Below are 19,986 nucleotides of genomic sequence, written 5' to 3' on the forward strand. Positions count from 1 at the left end.
AATTGCATAGACCCAGATGTGCCAGTATGTTATGCAGTTTGAAGTTAGACTCAATATTCAAGAAGTACATGTGGTACTGACAGTAAAATACACATGCATGTACATGAATACTGATCTGAAAGAAACATCTGAGCTTTGGACATAAAAATAAAAAATATCTGAATTTTATAACTCCAAGCATGGAAAACTGTTGTTTGTATCATCACTGCATTATAACCGGTATGTTACATGCAGCCAATTTTGAGGAATCACATGATGTTCTTAAGTGAAACTCTAATCTGAAGGGGAAAATCTTTACAAAAGTCAACATTACAGTCCTTTGAAGTCCCTGGAGATGACAAAAGTTCCACACAAAATATTTACTTGACAGGCACATATGGAGCTAGCATGCACAATGTGGATGTTGCAAGACAACTTGGTATGATGGCAAAAAGGTATAAGCACTGAAGACATGTTCATGAGACTGGTAGAGAAGTTTACTGACCACATAATGGATGTCTTTGTGTCTTGATAAAGATTGCTATGTTGGAATGTCATACATAATCAGTGCCTTCCAGCTATTATTACAGAACAGAACACTCTTGGTATTAACAACAATTGAATTAGCCCTTACATTTTGAATTTTGAATTAGCCTTTACATTTTGAATTTTGAATTAGCCCTTTCATTTTGCAAAGTTGATTCCAGGACCATGGTCTTCTGTTATGTAGGCCTTCAGTGTTGGCAGGGTTAACTGTCTATGGTGGGCATGCACATATCTTTATTGAAACAGGCAAAAATGGCATCATGTGCTTTTTTCTAACTGATTACATTTCATGCTTTCCAAAAGTGATGGGTGCCACCATATGTACTAATGGATCCATGATTGTCCTACAAAAGCCTGCATTGAGAAGGCAGATCAGTGGTGGTTCACAGTTTGGAAGGAATGTGTCTGGCGATCATACAGCCCACATTCCTGCCAGTATTTATGGTAATTTATACACTGCTGCAGGAGTAGAATCCTTGCCCAACACATCATACCCTCCCTGAATGCCAGTTGGTACAAAATGTTTCAGCAAGATTGTGTGACCATTCATATGGCTTTAGCCATCTTGGAGTTAGACCTTAATCCTATTGAAATTTTACAGGACAATCTGGACTGATGTGATAGGTGGCATAAAAATCAGCTGAGGAACTTCCAAGATTCAAAATTTACTTTTATCCAGGAATGGAATATCATCCATGACAAGAAATCATGTATGGTTGTATCTATTTCTTTTAGATCATGATGTGTTACGGCTGCAAATGATGGTTATGCATGACTTTAACTTCATGTCTTTTCTCATTTAAATAACTTGGATATAAACTACATTATCACCATGTGTGGCTGAGGAAAATATGTAATTTGATTACCAGATATATAATGGCCAATTTGTGTTAAAAAAACCCAACTGTATATATGTATCATAATGGTAGAAGAGTTTACAAAATAAATTGATGTTCTGAAAGTTTAGTTTTCTTTTTTGTTTGTTTCAGCACATATTTACCTAAGTTACAAAATTAATTGAAAAATACTGTTAAAATCTATTAATCAGTGGGGGGAAGCATGGAAAGTTGGTGGAGATATGTAATAAAAAATTGGAAGGGGGATTTGACCTGTGGAAATATTTACTTCTTCAGATGTGTTTATGCTAATATGTTAAAGATTGTTTACTTGGCAGATGGGAATTAGTTGAAACTATTGGAATATGTTTCTGCAAGGCTAACATAAATATTTAGTACTTTATAGCTTGTTTAAGGCTGGCTGCAGGCATTGTGACTGATGTATAGTCAGCTAAATAAAGTCACACTTAAGATTGGCTACAGGCTTTGTGACTGATAAAGTCACACTGGTTCCTTGTCATTAGTTGAATTTTAGTTCGGAACTGTAACATCTTAATTAATTGCCTCCAGATATATACCTTTTTTAATTTTGGTACACCAAGTGCTACGTTTGGTTGTTGACTTTGTGTACAATAACCTTTAATATCAGCTTGATCCATTATCTGTGAAACATTATGCCTTTCTGACCCATTCTATAGAAGCAATGGTATGTCATGAGTGTGGAAAAATTATGCCTTACTAACCTTTTCTATAGAAGGTATGTCATGGGTGTGAAAAAATTATGACCTACAGACTTATTCTATAGAAGCCATGTGGTATTTCATGAGTGTGGAAAAATTATGCCTTACTGACCCTTTCTATAGAAGGTATGTCATGAGTGTGAAAAATTATGCCCTGCAGACTTATTCTATAGAAGCCATTGTACATCATGGGTGTGGAAAAATTATGCCTTACTGACCCTTTCTGTAGAATGATGGTATGTCATGAGTGTGAAACATTATGCCCTCCAGACACTTTTTTTTTGAAGCCTTGGTTTATTGTGAGTTTCTGATTAATTTTATCATGTTTCGTGGGACATGTTCATGAAAATTATATCAATGACGTGATAAAAATCTCCTGACCATAAAAACTGCAAGATATGGTTTGTTTATTTTGTGATCACGTTGGGCATACATTCGCCACATTGACAACATTATGCCCCATTGTGTCTCATGTTACTCTGACCATATGCACCAGTAGACATGGTTATATCTTCACTGTCAAACACTTAGGTGCACTTCCCCCACATATGTCATTAGACCACTGATACTCAGGTTAACATGGTTCCTTTGTACATCAGATGTCAGCTGTACTGGTGATTTGATGTAAATGACACATGCTAGACTAGTCAGTCTTTATTGCCTATATCACTCTTAATCAATTTGATTTGGGTTTTGAAAGGTTGACTCACTGGTAGATACCAATAACATAGTGACTAAATGATAGTGGAAGGAAGGAAGTGCGCTTTCTTTCAAACATCTCTTTGTTAAAGAAATTTTTCTTTTGTGTTGCTCCACCATGACATTGCAGATAGGGCCTATAGTGTCCAGTTTGACTGAGGTTACTCAAGATTTGCATTTACTATTTATGAAGCATTCAGTCTGCAAAAATAAACAAAACACTTTGACGGCCCCAAACAATTATTGGAAGTACCGAAAACATTCTAATCTAATTAATCTGGCCATTGTTTATTTGATTATTGCTTTAATACAGTGTCAGAAGTAATAACAGTTTAACAGTTTAATGGAATTCCAACTACTGAGCTTAAATTTGTAACATCCATTAATGATTAACTTTGTTAGTAATAAATAGGTTTACACACTCATACCAGTTAGTAATAAATGGGTTTACACACTCATACCAGTTAGTAATAAATGGGTTTACACACTCATACCAGTTAGTAATAAATGGGTTTACACACTCATGTTTACATGGAATTAACCAATTCTTCCCCTGGGACATTGGCTGCCTTTATTATCCCAATGCCAGCATAGTTGTGAGTGGATATACATGTAATATTTAGATCAACTATTTGTATGTTAATGTGTAAGTTTGTAGATTGTTTGTTTTTTATGTTTGCGAGTTTGTTCCACCATGAAGCCCACAGTATCTTGGACAATATTTCACCTACACTCATGAAAATGGTTTTGTTTGGATTTGTGGTTTATCACCATTTTTCAGCACAGGATAGGCTGTATATGGTGGCTAGTTTATTTAGTGGAGGAAAAACCTGGGAAGAACAACCAGCCCATGGGTAGTTAATTGGCAAGCTTTCTGACATACCCACATTTATTAAAATGAGACTTGCACCCATGCAGACAGAGGGGAGATATGAGTGATTTGTAAAGGCATGTGCATTTGACCACTTGGCCATCCAAGGCCCCACATTCATGAAAACCAGCTTATAAATGCAGGGAGTGTAATGTAGCCATGTAAAAACTAGGTCACTTGGACATATTTTCACATTCAAGTGACTTGTATTTTCATCTGACCTTTACACACTCATTATCTTGGATTGTGTTCCACCAATGCTTATGAAAATAAGTACTGTATGTAAATGCATCCTAATGAGAGCAACTCAACAAAACTAGATCATTGTTACCACTATTTTATATCTGAGTTAATTTTCATTTCAACTATTTGTATACCCACAAATTCTTGGACCCATTTCATCTAAAATCATGATTTTTTTTTTAATAAAATGTAAATGCCCCATCTCTTTTTGTAAAGGGTGTGGGTTGATTGGGAGACTGTACCTTCTTTCAAGGTGTCCACTTTATTTGGTTCTCCTTATCTAGGAGATGATCGCCCTTGGTGTTATTGCCTGGATCGAGTAAACTTATAAGTAGAATAAATAGAGATCTGAGCAGATATATAGAATAGAATGACTCTAGCCCCCGCACATAGAAAATCAAAATTTAATCAATTACATAAACAATGGTGATAATACAATACATCAGGAAGATACACTTCTTTTGGAATAAATCTTTCACTGAATTCAAAACACAAATATAAACATAAAAATAGGCGATTGAGTGAACAATCAAAGTCGTTGCCTTGTACAGTTGCATAACCTGCTTATATCTGGTTCACTCCTATTCCACTGTAGCTGTTCTCTGTCCTTTTGCTTTTTTCCTTTTTTTTTCTCTCCCAACTTCTCTACTGTCCCGCCTCTTTTTGGCCCTCAGACTTTGTGTGGGTAGGTGGATACATAAGCATGTAGATACACAGATACTTGGATGCGTCACTGCGTAGGTACATCTGAGGATACTTCTGGGAATATGTCTGAAGAGCTACTTTCCCCTTTTAAAATAAACAGAGAACAACCTAAATTTCCTGTCGGTTATTCTACTGGGAATAGAACATTACTCCCCTCTTGTTATTAGATCTTACTATTGGTATTGAAACAGATACCAAAGGCTATTTAATTGGGCCAAGCATGGCAGACCAGAACAAACATAGTTTCATCAGATTAATGTACTTCCTAATGGCTAATTCATCACTTCGCATTAACACACAAGACTTAGAAGTTCTGCTCTCGTCTCAGTTACAAAAATGAATGAAATTCATTACCTGGCTTAAGTACCTTATGTTCAGTGAATACACACATTCAAGTCTTTAGCATACATGAAATTCTTTGAACCTAATTCCTATAAAAACAAGACGAATAATTCAAACAATTTGACAGCCTTATATAAAGAAGATTATTGTATGAATTCATATATATATATAAACTCAGCACAGTTATATTCATATCAAGGTAATTGATCTACAAATATAAACAACTAAATTCATGCACATATCAAATAATTCAAGCAAATCATTATATTGGTATCAACGAATTTCATGAATTTGATGCAAATACCTTTTTGTGATTTCAAGCGTTCATTTATACCACCAAAATTGTGTCTGTCGACCTTCCAGACATCCGATCCCTTGGACAAATGTTTTACCAGAGAATTTCTTCCAAAATTAACTCTTAGAGTCCCCTGTACCTTTGCTCTTACAGCACAGCTTAAACTAATTAGATTTTTCAATGGGGGAATATTTACAGCTTGGAAATTTAGTGTGGGAAACATGCCCTTTATTTAGCGTAACCAATCAGGATAAAATATATTTATAGCCTTTTATCTAGGTGCCAAAATTGGGGTCAACTTGATTTCAGGTTTTCAACCAAAATTAGGTCATGGTGGCCCAATATCCATGCTTGAGTAACTTTTATATTTTCGGCAGTTCATTCAGAACACAGAATATTGGTTTGAGTCTTGGGCATGGACAGAGTGGTTATGTGAGAAAGCTTGCCATTAGTTTCCCATGGATCAGCGATCTTATCAAAGTTTTCCCAGGCTATTTCTTCACCAGTTATACTTGCCACCATGTACAGTCTATCCTGTGCTGAAAGATGGCATTAAACCCACAGCAACAACAACAACATGCTGAATATCTTTGACTATGTTTCACCAACAAGAAAATTAATATGGCTACCACATTGGCCAGCTTGAAAATCTTGTTATTACTACTTCTTCTGAATGAAATTTATTATTGCCATTTTTTTTTACCAGAACACTTATGATGGCTTGTTGGTTCTTAATGAAAATGGTGCTTATCGGATGTCCAGATATGTCTGCCACATTGGTCATATTGAAATTTTGTTATTGCTAATCCTTCTTAATGAAAAGCAATGTTTTCATGGAGTTTTATCCAGAGGACTTCATATAGTTGGTCCAAAATGAAATTGATATTAACTTGATGTCTGCTATGGTCACAACAGCAGCCATCTTGAAAATATTGTTATCACTGCTTCTGTATCAACAAGGTTTTTTTTAATAAACAACTTCTTATGATGTCTGGTTGGTCTTTATGGTGCCATTCAGACATTCGGTATGCCTGCAATGGTGGCGATCTTGAAGATCTTGTTCACACTATTTCTTCAGAATGAATGCTCATAACATGTTGTTTTCACAGAAAGACTTCTTGTGATATATAATTGATTGTAAATGAAAATGGTACCAATTCAACTTTTAATATGATTGCTACAATGGCCGTCTTGAATATCTTGTTATCACTGCGTATTCTAGATGGCAGTGTTCACTGCATATTTTTCTTCACTTGACTAGTTTTTTGGTGAAAAAAAGAGCAGATGGAATTTTGCTTACTCTTGCCCTCCTGGGTCTAGTTGGCCTGTGTGGAAATATGTCAGTGCATGTCATCATATTTTTTAGTTGAATGAAAATGACTACAGTTATGCAGACTTGTGAAATGAGCATCTGTTATAGATGCAAGCATATTTACAGTACAATAAACAGCTGCTAGTTTTTCTCAGTTGGTTTAGTTTTAGGTTCATACAATGGGGATTTCTTTTTATTCGTATTTGTAGGTTTTATTTTCATACATGTATCCATCAGTAACACAATATTTATGCATAGCCCAAATTTTTTTAGACATTAGATTACCAAGGCTGTGAACTTTATCTTTAATTGCATTAACTACCAATTTTAATGGCTTTAACAGTCATTCCAGAGTCATAACTTCTTTATCAGCTTCGAAGCAGAAGTAGAAGACATTTTGGCTTCAAATGTTATAAATCTCAGTTATTTCCTGTTTTATTGTGACTCTTCATATTAATTTTAGGGTTGTCACATACATTGTCATTGTGTTTATTTTGATTTAAATCAGCAATGCTGGCTCATTCGACTTTCAATCTCTTTACTTTTTCTGAAGCTTGTAGTTTGCTTATGTTAATTATGACTAAGTTGGAAAATAACAACAAACTAGAAATAATAATAAAATAAGAAAACCACAATAATAGCACATTATTCATCCAATTAATTGCATAATTTTTAAAAAATAAATAATGAGTTGCTAAGCAGCAGTTTATTAATTGCAGTGTACTTATAATGAATAATGAATGGTATCAAATTTTATTTCTGAATTTTGTCATTGGATATGAAGATAATTGGAGCACATTTCAAAACGGCATATTCTGTAATAATCAATGTCATTTTCAGAGTTACCAAAAATAGATATGGTTTACAATGATCTTGATTTTTCTCTAATGCGTTTTATCAAAAAGAAAGCCTGTACATCAAACATATCAAAACTGTGTGCTGCTTGTGATGGATTTCCATTCTTTTGTGCTGCATCAGCGTAATAATGTTGAAAAGAATATATTATATAACTAGCTTTATTTACCACTGGAAACCAGTTTGATGCAAAAATATTACAGCTTAACCTAATTGCATTTCTCAGACCATATTACAAGTCAAAAATTCATATTTTGCAAACTAATATCTTATTAGTTTTATAATGTTTGGTTTGTGACAAGAAACATTTTTAATCAAGAGTTAATTTTTTTTTTTTTTTAAACATTGGAATGCAACTTAGACCAGTAACTGCCAGAAACTGTTCCAATGTACAGTGTAGGTGACTTTAGACTTCTATTCATTGTACTTATCATGCTATGGATGGATGGAGAGGGAGAGAGGGGTGGGTGGGTGGATAGAGCTTGAAAAAATACACTTATTCTGCATTTTAGAAGAAAAGGAAAGAACAGATTTTACACATAAGTTAGAACCATGATGACTTTATTTTCAAAAAATTTAAATGGTGGGTCACCAATGACTAAAATAAACAAATACTGTGGATTCTTTTATATACATCAAGAAACCCATATTATGCAGTAATAAGAAAACTTAATTGCAGTACATTTCTCAGTCCAAGTCCAAAGTTTATTTTAGCAAATTAATATCTTATTCATTTTAAAGTGTGTGGTTTTGTAGCAACAACGTTTGCATTTAACAATTAATGTCATTTTGAAATATCAAAGTGCAACATTGAACAGTAGCTTTCAGGGAACTGTCCTGACTGTTGTTGGCTCAAGGTAGGAAGCTAAATTACCAGGCAAAGTGACTGATTTTAAAGTTAGAATGTCATTCCTTGGCCATTCCCAGGTGATAGCTGCATGAAAAGGTAAATTTAATTGAAATCACTTTATTCATGACATGAATGGCCATTGATAGAGCACAACAATCAGTACTGAGTACAAAATCTGTGCACTAACAAAATTGTCATTGTCTCAGATAAACAATGGTTTTTTTATAAAGCTGAAGAAGAAAGCTACAGAAGAACATTTTCTAACATAGCTCATGTTTCTTTTTTTATTTTAATATACAATGTCATGTTATTCTTGCTGAGTAGACTTAGGCAATAATGATTAGATCCATGTCATAACATTCTGTATACTTGATCATACATGTAGAGTATAAATAGTATGGCATTAGTGTGTAATCTCTTTTTGAGTTTTATTTTAATTCCTGCTTTCAATAATTTTTCAAAAGTGGGTCTTGTCAATAGTATGGAAATTAAAGGAAAACTATGAAAAATTAATAACTAGTACAACAAACACTTCACTGAAATATAACTGAGAAAGAACATTAAAGGTACTGCCTGATGCAGAGTAGGATATAATTTCTGTTTGTCAAATTGCATGGTGAATGCAATAAAATCAGCAAAGGGTGCCATAAAACCCACTATGACTGCAGTAAAAGTCATGATGAAGTTCTACTAGAGTGAGTGGATATCCACTAGGCTCACTGGAAATCCACCAGACATAGTGAACATCCACAATATCTAGTGGACACTTGATCTCTTGCCCCTGTATCTGCATCCACTAGATTGAGTGGAATCCATAATATGTTATGAATGCACTGTAATTTCAACCTCTGATGATCCTCCTTGGAACTGAATCATTAATTATTTCATGAGTTCCATTCTATATTGGCACATTAACCCATTAGTTGCTACATGATATGAGTTCGATTCTGTATTGACACATTGACCCATTAGTTGTTACATGATATGAGTTCCATAATGATTGGTCAGTAACCCATTAGTTGTTACCTGACATGATTTCCATTCTAGATTGGCACATTCACTCATTAGTTGTTACATGATATGATTTCCATTCTAGATTGGCACATTAACTCATTAGTTGTTACATGACATGAGTTCCATTCTAGCTTGGTCATTAACTCATTAGTTGTTACATGGCATGATTTCCATTCTAGATTGGCACATTCGCTCATTAGTTGTTACATGATATGAGTTCCATTCTAGATTGGTCATTAACCCATTAGTTGTTACATGGCATTATTTCCATTCTAGACTGACACATTAACCCATTAGTTGTTACATGGCATGATTTCCTATTTTAGATTGGCACATTAACTCATTAGTTTTTGCATGGCATGATTTCCTATTTTAGATTGGCACATTAACCCATTAGTTGTTACATGGCATGATTTCCTATTTTAGATTGGCACATTAACCCATTAGTTGTTATATGGCATGATTTCCTATTTTAGATTGGCACATTAACCCATTAGTTGTTGCATGGCATGATTTCCTATTTTAGATTTGCACATTAACCCATTAGTTGTTACATGGCATGATTTCCTATTTTAGATTGGCACATTGACCCATTATTTGTTACATGGCATGATTTCCCCTTCTAGACTGGCAAAGCCACAGTATCTCCTCACAATACTGAACATATCTGTGATCTTATTCTTCCATCTATTATCAGGTTGCTGGAAGCAGATGAAAAATCCTGGACTCCGGGTCACTCCAGGAAAGGTTCTGAGACCAGCAGCATTAAGTCTAATACTTCCACCAATAGTGGGGTCAGCACACAGGAGGAGGTTGCAGGTGGGTTCACAGTAGATACATCGTGATCTTGGGTTCAAAATGTAGTTTTAGATGATAAAAGTCTACTGATGAAAACCAAAGCTAATATTTATTTGAAAATACTATTACAATCTCCATATATTGATGGCTTATTGATCCTCGTTATTGCATGGTAGGCAGATAGTTTCTTGAGGACTGGAGTAAAATGGCTCAGTGCTAACATAACTAGGGTCAGTTGCAGTTTGGTTATTTTATAAACTAAAACATTTGTATTGCATGTTATGCCTTTGGTGTTTGCAGCAGGGATATCTTGATTTGATCTTGTATGTCCATCATGAGAAGTGTGTTAGCAAGATTGCACAAATCTACTCAGTGTAGACCAGTTCAGTTTGGTATGCACATGTCTTCCAATGTGGATGACCTGATTAGATATTTGGTTTATAACGACCGTTTTTCAATTTGTACACATTTTTGGTCTTGCACATTGCTTTCATACATATGTAGATGACCTAATTAGGTTCTCATTTCATGAATACATATCTGTTTAATTTTTCAACAAAACTAGCTTCATATTGATTACAGATAATAGAAGGAAATCTGGAGTTTCACCAGCCATAAATAAAGGTTTGTCAAAATAGAATAACTGTTACTAATATTTTCCAAGATACCCTTCATTATAACCAGTTATCCCACATAATGTTCCTACTTTCCTAGACCTCTGCGTGAACCTGGCAGATTTTTCCTCCACAAAGGATCTTTAATTATAAACAGGAATCTGTCATAATGTCCTTTATTCCATGAACCTCTGTGTAGAACTGAATGTTCATCTCCCACAAGAGACTAATGATGTCCCTCATTCCCTAGACCCCTTTGCTGAGCTATCATTATAACCATGTATCTCTCATAATGTACCTCATTTCCTGGACCTCTCTGCAGACCTTTCATTATAATCAGGTAGCCCTCATAATGTTCCTCATTCCCTTGACCTCTCTACAGACATTTCATTATAATCAGGTATCCCTCATAATGTCCCTCATTCCCTGGACCTCTCTGCAGACCTTCCATTGTAATCAGGTGTCCCTCACAATATCCCTCATTCCCTGGACCTTTCTGCAGACCTTCCATTATAATCAGGATAGCCCTCATAATGTCCCTCATTTCCTGGACCTCTCTGCAGACATTTCATTATTATCAGGTATCTGTCATATTGTTCTTCATTCCCTGGACCTCTCTGCAGATCTTTCATTATAATCAGGCATCCCTCATAATGTTCCACATTCCCCAGAGCTCGGAATAACTAAGTTTTCTTTATAATGTCCCTTATTCACTGTGTAGACCTGAGGGTTTGTGTCCCACAAGAGACCCATCATTATAGCCAGGTATCCCTCATAAAAAATGACCCTGATTTCCTATACCTCTGTTTAGACCTGAAGGTTTCTCAAAGTTGAATTATAATGATTTTCTCACAAGACTCCTTTTGTTATAACCAGGTTTCTATCCAGAATTAAGTTATCCTCAATGCAGTTTTATAATGATTCCACCCAAAAGTCCCTTTATTATAACCAGGTATCCCTCCAATATGAAAGTTTTATCATGTTTTGCCCCACAATTATCCCTTAATTATAATCAGGTACTCCCAAAAGTGTCCCCTTTTTCCCTGGCCTTTGTACAGTGGACTATGACTACAAAGCACCGAAATATAGTGCTGTGCCCTTCTATAACTCTAGTATGGTCCAGGATTCTATTTTTGTGATGCATCCTGTTTTGATATTGGGAGTACGTGACCTCACTTACAATGCAGACAACTTTCAGGGCCCATCTGTTGTATAGTGAGGGATCTCTGTACTTGCATAAATTAATTTCTGAATATGGAGAGATATTACTGCATAAAATGTAGTTGTTGTATTTTTCTTTGATAATTTATATATCATTGGTCAAGTGTGTTTGAAAAATATGACAAGCATGATTGATCAAGATGATGAAAGGGATCCTTGTTTTTATGACACAGTATCTTGGTAAATGAAAAGCAAATGTTTATGATCTTTGGTTGGGGAAAAAAATCTATGAGGAATGCATAAATTTAGGATGAATACATTTTTTAAATCTGATGGAGATCTGTAAATTACTGCAAATGGTTGTGCATAATTTGTATTTGTTATTGGTTTGCATGGTAATTATTGATTGGAGAGAATCACTGTAATTTGATTGGCCAATAGTAAAGAACAGCTTGGTAAGCAGTTAAAGACAGTTTGGTTTTAGTTTAGTGGAGTTTAATGCCATTTTTCAGGATATGATAGGGTATACATGGCAGCCAGAATATTTTGCAGAGGAAGAGTGTGTAAGTAAAATGTACATTCTGGTGCCTTAGACCACTTGGCGACCTGTGGCTCCCAGTTAAAGATGGACTATACTCACTTGTGAAACTTAAAGCAGTGCTCAAAGAAAGTTTTATTTAGACACCAGCCCAAGGTTGATGACTTAAATAAACTCACAGGCCCTGACTAAAATTCCACAAGCCCAGACTCCAATTTCCACATGCCCAAATGTCCCCTATTTTAATATTGTCACACAACATTGCAATAGCAACAATTCAAATATAAGTTCAGTAGGGTTCAAAAGGGTTTGAAGGTAACGCAGGTGTCATTAGTGTTCATCACTACACTTACTAGGGACTGGATGGTCTTGGTGTTCAAACTTCTCCGAGGGATTCCTGGTCAGAACTGAGTTAACATATTTCAATGTGTTGTTGCAGTATGTGTAAAGAATTAATAGCCTCCCCCCATATTTTTTTGTTTTTGCAGCTATGCTCCATCAACCAGGAGTTTTGAAATTTATTTTTGTTGGTCTTTGCTGATATAGCTAATTATTCCCTAAACAGCTTCAAAAATGAGTTATACTTGAACACTATTCTGACAACTGAAATGATCATGCATTGCATTCTTTATATGCAGTAAAATCTGACTGTAAAAAATGCTGCAGTTCACAAACTTGTCAAAAATATAATATATCTGGCTTAAACATTCTCATTCAAGGCAATGGTATGTAATAACTTGTGTTCTTTTACATGAATCTGGCATCTCTTTGATTGACCTATAATGGGTTGTTCCTCTTCCTGATCCTAACTATGCAAATTAGCACAATGGGCTCACCCACTGCAGCCTTCAGACACATCTCACTAGCTATTGTGAGCCAGTGATATGTGAAATGATGGTTTTAACTTGACCTCCTTGCCTTTACTTGCCACTATTTAAACTGCCCAGAGGGATAGTTTTACATCAGCTCCAATCATGATTGTTTACCATTTATAAATTCTACAAGTCACAGGCATATACTGAAAGTTGTATTTAAAAAAATCTTTTCTATTTTTAAAGATTACTGAAAACTGTGTTTTCTCAAAACCCAACTGTATTGGTTTTTTTTTGGAGTACAGAATCATATTTTAAGCATGACACAACATGCTTTAGTTTGCTTAAAATTAGATCTCAATTTCACGTAGGACAGTGGTGATCTGAGTTAGATTGCCCTGTGTTATGGCAGGTATATCAACGTCTTGAAAATATATTTGCACATTTCATCAGCATGATCAAAGTTTCCTCAGGCAAATTAGAATTTTTTTCTTCACAAATCCAATGGCCACCTCTTTTAGAATACAGGACGGGCCTGATCTAAAATTAGAGGGGCCCCAGGGGTAAGGCTATCAGATTTTTTGAGCACTGCTTAAAGCAGTATTTATTTTGACAAAATCATTACATTACCCATGCTTCCAGCTTCCTTTGTCCTGCAAGATTTTTTATGTAAAAAAAAATACCCAAACCAACAAAGCAGTCTCATGAGATAATCTTTTTGTAACATAGTAGTCTGGCTCAAAGCTGCGCAGTAACACTTTCCAATAAGCATTCTTCGAGTTGATTAAATGACATTGTCACAGGTCCCTGTATCTTCACAAGTGAGACTTATATGGTTCCAACGAGATTAAAACACAGATAGCTAATGCCTAACATTACAGAAAAAAAAACCCTGGTAAAATGCAAATTTGTATTGACTGTCCAACAAATTACTGTAGATGAAAAACCATCTTTCTTCCACTGTCACACCTTGAACATTGATTCCCTAACAGAAACACCAGTGACCCTGCAGTGCAACTTAAAACCGGGTCATTTCACAGAAAAGAGTGCCATTAGACACAACATTCTCATTCTTTTCAATGACCCTGAACCATAGTATCATCAAAGCCAATCTGCATCAGTTATGGACTATTTCTCAGGACAAACTCAACATTATCCCAAATAAGTGTCTTGCTGGCTCAAGGCTATCCAAAACTGGCCATATTGTGTCCAAGCCCAAAAGAATTAGGATACAGCTGGAAATTATTAATCTCTTAAGAGTTTAAAAGTTAGAATCCACTTGATGGCATAATCATAATATTCATCAATCCAAGTTAAAAACTGACAATATACAGATCTTGCTGAGTAAAAATAGAATGATTCTGGTTCATAGTAGAATCCTAATCATTAAACAATCAGCTATTGACAAAGCTTTAAATACAGTGACTCCTGCATTGCATAAAATGTTTTTGCTTAAAATGTATGGCATGTGGCATCAAATTCAAAACAGAAGAGATATATTGTTTGGCAAAGAGCTCTGCTGCATCTGTGCTGTGCCATGTGGCTCTGTTCACTCGACCCATCTGACAGTATTAAGTTGTTCTATACCCAGTCATTCAAGTGCCATTGTTGCCAATCTTATGGCATCTGTGATGGTATTGTGCCAGATGATGATGAATTTGATGTGTATTCATGACCCCAAAATGTATGGTGAAAGCTACATACTGGTATATGTGTGGCAGGGCAGAGACAGTAACAAACAGCTGATTGAAAAATTTGGTCATTGTAACTTAAAGGGTAACACTGATTTGTTAACAGCCAGTATTTTGCTTCACTGGTATCTATATCTTTTCCCAGTTTGTTTGCCTGTATGTCTGTCCTGCCTTATAATTTTTAATTCCCTACATCCATCCACAAATCCATTGATCTATCCATCTACATCCATCACTACATTTGTAACAACTCATATCTTCTCAAGGCGATATAGTATGTATATAACAATCCCATTACCCATCTCTAATACATGATAAAAATAAAATTTCATTAATTCATTTGATATATTTCATATTGCTAAGTTCATTTACTACACTAATGAGGTGTGGGAACTCAGTGCTTTGCATGCCTGACTTGTACCCAGACCCTGATCAGGCCCTGTTGAGTGTGGTGGTGTTTCCCAAGGCAAATTTTACCAGATATGCCATGGCACAATCTAATCTCTCATGTGTTGATGGGCATTAATTACCACACAAATTAACAAAATACTAAGCTTATTAGTTATAATTAAAATACAGCATCTGATAAATATTTTCGTTAATACTATTTTATCGTACACTTTTATTTCATGCTCATTCGCACTCTACAGTACAATGCCTTTCATAATGTGACTATGAACCAGTTGACCTCAATTTGATGGGTGCTTTGGTCGATTAATGTAATAGATTTCCTGGTTCATAAAACTTAATATTCGCTTCAGAATTGGTTCATAATTGTTGTATTACATTATTTATTAAAAAACATTATAATTTAATTCATATTAGAATATAAACATGACTGTTTTTAAGCTGCATATTAGAAATAAACATAATGATATTATGTAGTATTTAATTACACTATGAGCATGCAGTATGATGATTTATTACATATCATATTACATTGGGTTTTTTTTAAAAATGTATCACTGGAATAATGTAACAAAGACTTAAAGAAAGTAGTTTTTATGTATTTTTAATTGATTTTTGAAATCTTTACACAGAAAAGGGTGAGGGAAAAGAGCAAAACTAACATTTGTTATTTTTAATACATTTTATTTTTTTAAATGTACAAAAAAATTTAGATACCAAAAATTAATCATTTCCTTAGTACTTTGTTTGACTGATGGTGTATAAAAATTTACAAGCAGATGATGAGCTTAAATTGTTATCTCCCTTAGAGAGTGGCTGCTGAAAACAAAAGTTAAAAGTTATTTTGAAAGGAAATAATAATTTCTCTAAAGATTTTCAGATGTTAATATGAATTCTCATGTGACATATAAAGACAAGAAAATTTAGAAAAATATTGATTTTTTTTGTAGCAATATGTGTACAGTAGCAAGAGGGACTGTAAATAGCAATATCTATGGGAGTTATACTCTTGTATGTGATCTGATGTAAATTAGTATCTCTTCAACCATCCATGCCATCAGTATTCTCAGTACTTTGATTACAAATGCACATGTTGTTAACTTACAGTAAATTTATTTTTCAAAATGGTAGACATTATTTTCAGCAGTGGCTTCTTTATATTTATAGCAACTCCAGCAGGAAATTTATGGGACATTTGGGGGAAGCTTGTAAATGACTGGGACAGTGCCAAAAAGAAACCTGCTTTTTTAAAGGTACAACCGTATGTCTCAACCACAATACTTTAAATACTTTGTCAAATCACAGATTGTTTCTCAGGATACTGTTGCTTAACTTTTATTATTTATATTGCTTGCAGGCATGTACAGAACCTACTTTTCAGAAGTGTTGAATCATTTCACAACCTTGGCATTCCTTTTTAGTTTTACTGATTGTAGACCAGAAGTTCTTAAGGTATGGCCTGTTGTATGTTGTCCATTGTCCATCTGTTAAATTAGTTATTGCTACTCCTTTTCTGTAGGATTGCCAAAAGACTATACATGCATACATGCATGAATGTGCATTTGCATGCACATGTACACACACACACACACACACACAAATTTTCACTAGAAGACACCTTATGGTGTCTGATTGGTTGCAAATGAAAATGGTTTCAGTCTGACTTCATTCTGGAATTTTGTATCACTACTGCTAGATTGATATTCAAATTGACATTGGGTTTTCGCCAAAAGACTTATTATGGTGTCAAGTTGTGCCTAAATGAAATGGTTCTGATCTTATGAACAATATGGCCACTTTTGCTCTCATCTTGAAAATCTTATCGCAGCTTCTCGGTAAGTCTTATTGATATTTCACCAGAAGATGTCCTGTGATGTCAGGTTGATCCTAAATGAAAACAGTGCCAGTTTGGTCACAAACTTGGCAGCCATCTTCAAAATCTTGTTATTGCTCCTCCTTCTTGATTGATGGCTTTATCATCATGGGAATTCCACCAAAACAGTTTCTATCTTGACAAGTTGATTCTAAATTAAAATGGTGCCAGTCAGACATCCAGTATAGCCATCATGGCAGCCATCTTGCAAATGTCGTCATTACTTTCCCTAAATGGAAACTCATAGTGACATGATGTTTTCACCAGAAGATTTCTTATGGTGTCTGGTTGGTCCAAAATAAAAATGATTTTAGAATGGGATCAAATCTTATCACTACTCCATTGTAATGGATGCCCATATTGGCATGGGCTTTCACCAAAAGACTTCTTAAGAGATCTAGTTGGAGCTCAGTGAAAATGGTAAGAATCTTGCATCCAGTATGGCAACTATGGTGGCCATCTTGAAAATCTTGTTACAACTACTCCTTCAGAATGGATAGTCATATTGACATTGGGTTTTCACAAATGACTCCAAATGATGTATAGTTGGTACAAATAAAAAATAATAGTGATCTGACATCCAAGATGGCCACCAAAGTGGTCAGTTTGAAAATTTGTTATTTCTCAAGAATATCAGAGATGGTTTCATTACTCAGCAGTTTAAAAGATGAAATGGTCTTCTCTTGGATTCCTGGAAATTCTTTTCAGATGGTAGAGTATCAGTCCCTTTGAGGGACTCTAAGGCTGGAATGTTTACATGTGTAAATGGCTTAGTTTAGTTTACTGACTATAGATGTTTACAAAATCCATAACCATTTTAAGAACATGAATGTGGATGTCAGTGACACAGGATCTTCCTGTTTCAATTCAGTGATATATCTCTGCTTAACTCATTAGGCCCTGATCCCGTCTGTAGGTGTGATCCGGTTTCTGCATTCATTGGCCTATCCCGCCTGTAGTCGTGGATTGTTTACTGAATTCATTGGCCAATCCCGTCTCCAGGCGTGATGAATGTGTGTTAGATACAACATCTCTGATTGGTTACAGATGTTTTATTCTCAGAACTAAACATCTATTAAACCAATCAGAAATGATTTTGCTTTCACTAGTGGCAATTTGAATTGTTCAGAAGCCAACAGTTACTGTTTGAGAGCAGTTTCACTACACGTGTTCTGTTCATGAAAAATCGGAAATGATGGCAGACGTAAGAGTGATTTTTGATGATAGCAAAAATGAGGAGTTTCTTGGGTTCGATCTAGAAAATATTGAGCAAGCTGAGGAAAGTTATGCTCAGCAGTTGGGTATTTTGCGAGATTTAGATTCAGATATAGAAGATAAGGATGCTGACAGTGATGATGATAGAGTTCTTGCGAATAAATGTTGCACATAATTTTGTAAATAGTGTATAAATAAGTTGTAAAAGACTTGGACAAATAGGAAAAAAAAATCACTGTGTAGACAAATTCATTTGGAATAAATGGTGAAAATTTCATGGATTTTAATTGGATATAAGAAGAGAAATTAAGGTAAGAGTGAATGCATGTGCATGATTTTTTCACAATTTTTCAAACAGGTAAAAACTCTGGGGCACAAGCAGCTAGACACAGCTTAGTGCTTCTGGGGCATAGCAGCAGAGATACTGATAACAGTGCTGGGGCTGAATGAGTTAAGAGACTCTTTAGGAAGTTCATTCTGTTCTGTTCTTAAAGTATGGATAATTTTGACATCAAATCTATCACAGAAAAAACTGAAGTCGATGAGAATTGGTTGTACTGCACATTACACATCAGTTTGATTAACTGATCTTGCGGATATAAATAACTGCATTATTTAACTCTGAAGAACATGTTCTTTAATGTAACCTTTAATGGGTATTATTTTATTTTAATGAAACACCGTTTCAAATTTGTAAACTGTAGCAGTTTCTTAGTCATTGTAGATTCAATAAAAGCATCTTATGCACACGTCCACACCATATGTCCAGTTGCATTATTGCTTTTTCAGCATGTAGATATTTGTTGAGGTATGAGACAATATTATGATGATCCTAAAGATGTTTTGATTGTCTGATGTATTCAACAAAAACATGTCTTACGAACTGAGTCATGTCATAATAAGAAGTAAATGACAGCTAATGAAATGACAACAAGTTGATCAAGGTATGGCATATACATTGACAGTGGTTTAATTGTAAGTAGTCATCCACTGCAATGTAAGCCTAATGTTTAGGTTAGAAGAAAGTTGTGTTTTGATAAAACAGCTTGGTTTTGGTTATTGGGTACTGTGTACACTTTTAAAAATGTTTGGTAAATAATGCATCCTTAAGATGCCTGTTTATTTTGTTAGGTTTGGCTGGATACTGCATAGTTTCAGAGGGATACAGCTGACAGATTGATATATGTTACTGAAATGCAATGAAATATAGTTGACAGATTATTATGTCACTGAAAGGCATTGGAATACAGTTAACATATTGTTATATGTTTCAGAAAGGCAATGGAATACAGTTGACAGATTGTTATATGTCACTGAAAGGCAATGGAATACAGTTGATAGATTGTTATATGTCACTGAAAGGCAATGGAATACAGTTGATAGATTGTTATATGTTACTGAAAGGCAATGGAATACAGTAGACAGGTTGTTATATGTTACTGAATGGCAGTGGAATACAGTTGACATATTACATGTCACTGAAAGGCAGTTGAATACAGTTGTTAAATTGTTATATATTGCTAAAAGGCAATGGAATACATTTCACACATTGTTATATGTTACTGAACGGCATTGGAATAGAGTTGACA

The 19,986-nt window shown here is 34.9% G+C and overlaps 1 protein-coding gene across 8 annotated transcripts in view; it reads left to right on the forward strand.

Annotated features, from left to right (window-relative positions):
* LOC149778507 (uncharacterized) overlaps nt 1-19,986 on the forward strand; it is a 177,271-nt gene that overhangs the window by 61,879 nt on the left and 95,406 nt on the right. For 6 of the 8 annotated variants that reach the window (XM_089939383.1, XM_089939389.1, XM_089939390.1 and 3 more), the window contains 3 exons: nt 9,985-10,106; nt 10,668-10,709; nt 16,477-16,562. In XM_089939383.1, coding sequence (XP_089795509.1) covers nt 9,985-10,106; nt 10,668-10,709; nt 16,477-16,562 — 250 coding nt within the window. The remainder of the gene's footprint in view (nt 1-9,984; nt 10,107-10,667; nt 10,710-16,476; nt 16,563-19,986) is intronic. The other 2 variants (XM_089939387.1, XM_089939388.1) reach the window with 1 other exon arrangement.

Source organism: Sinohyriopsis cumingii, chromosome 17 (assembly GCF_028554795.1).
Source record: "Sinohyriopsis cumingii isolate HCF-2022 chromosome 17, ASM2855479v2, whole genome shotgun sequence".
Taxonomy (NCBI): Eukaryota; Metazoa; Mollusca; class Bivalvia; order Unionida; family Unionidae; genus Sinohyriopsis; species Sinohyriopsis cumingii.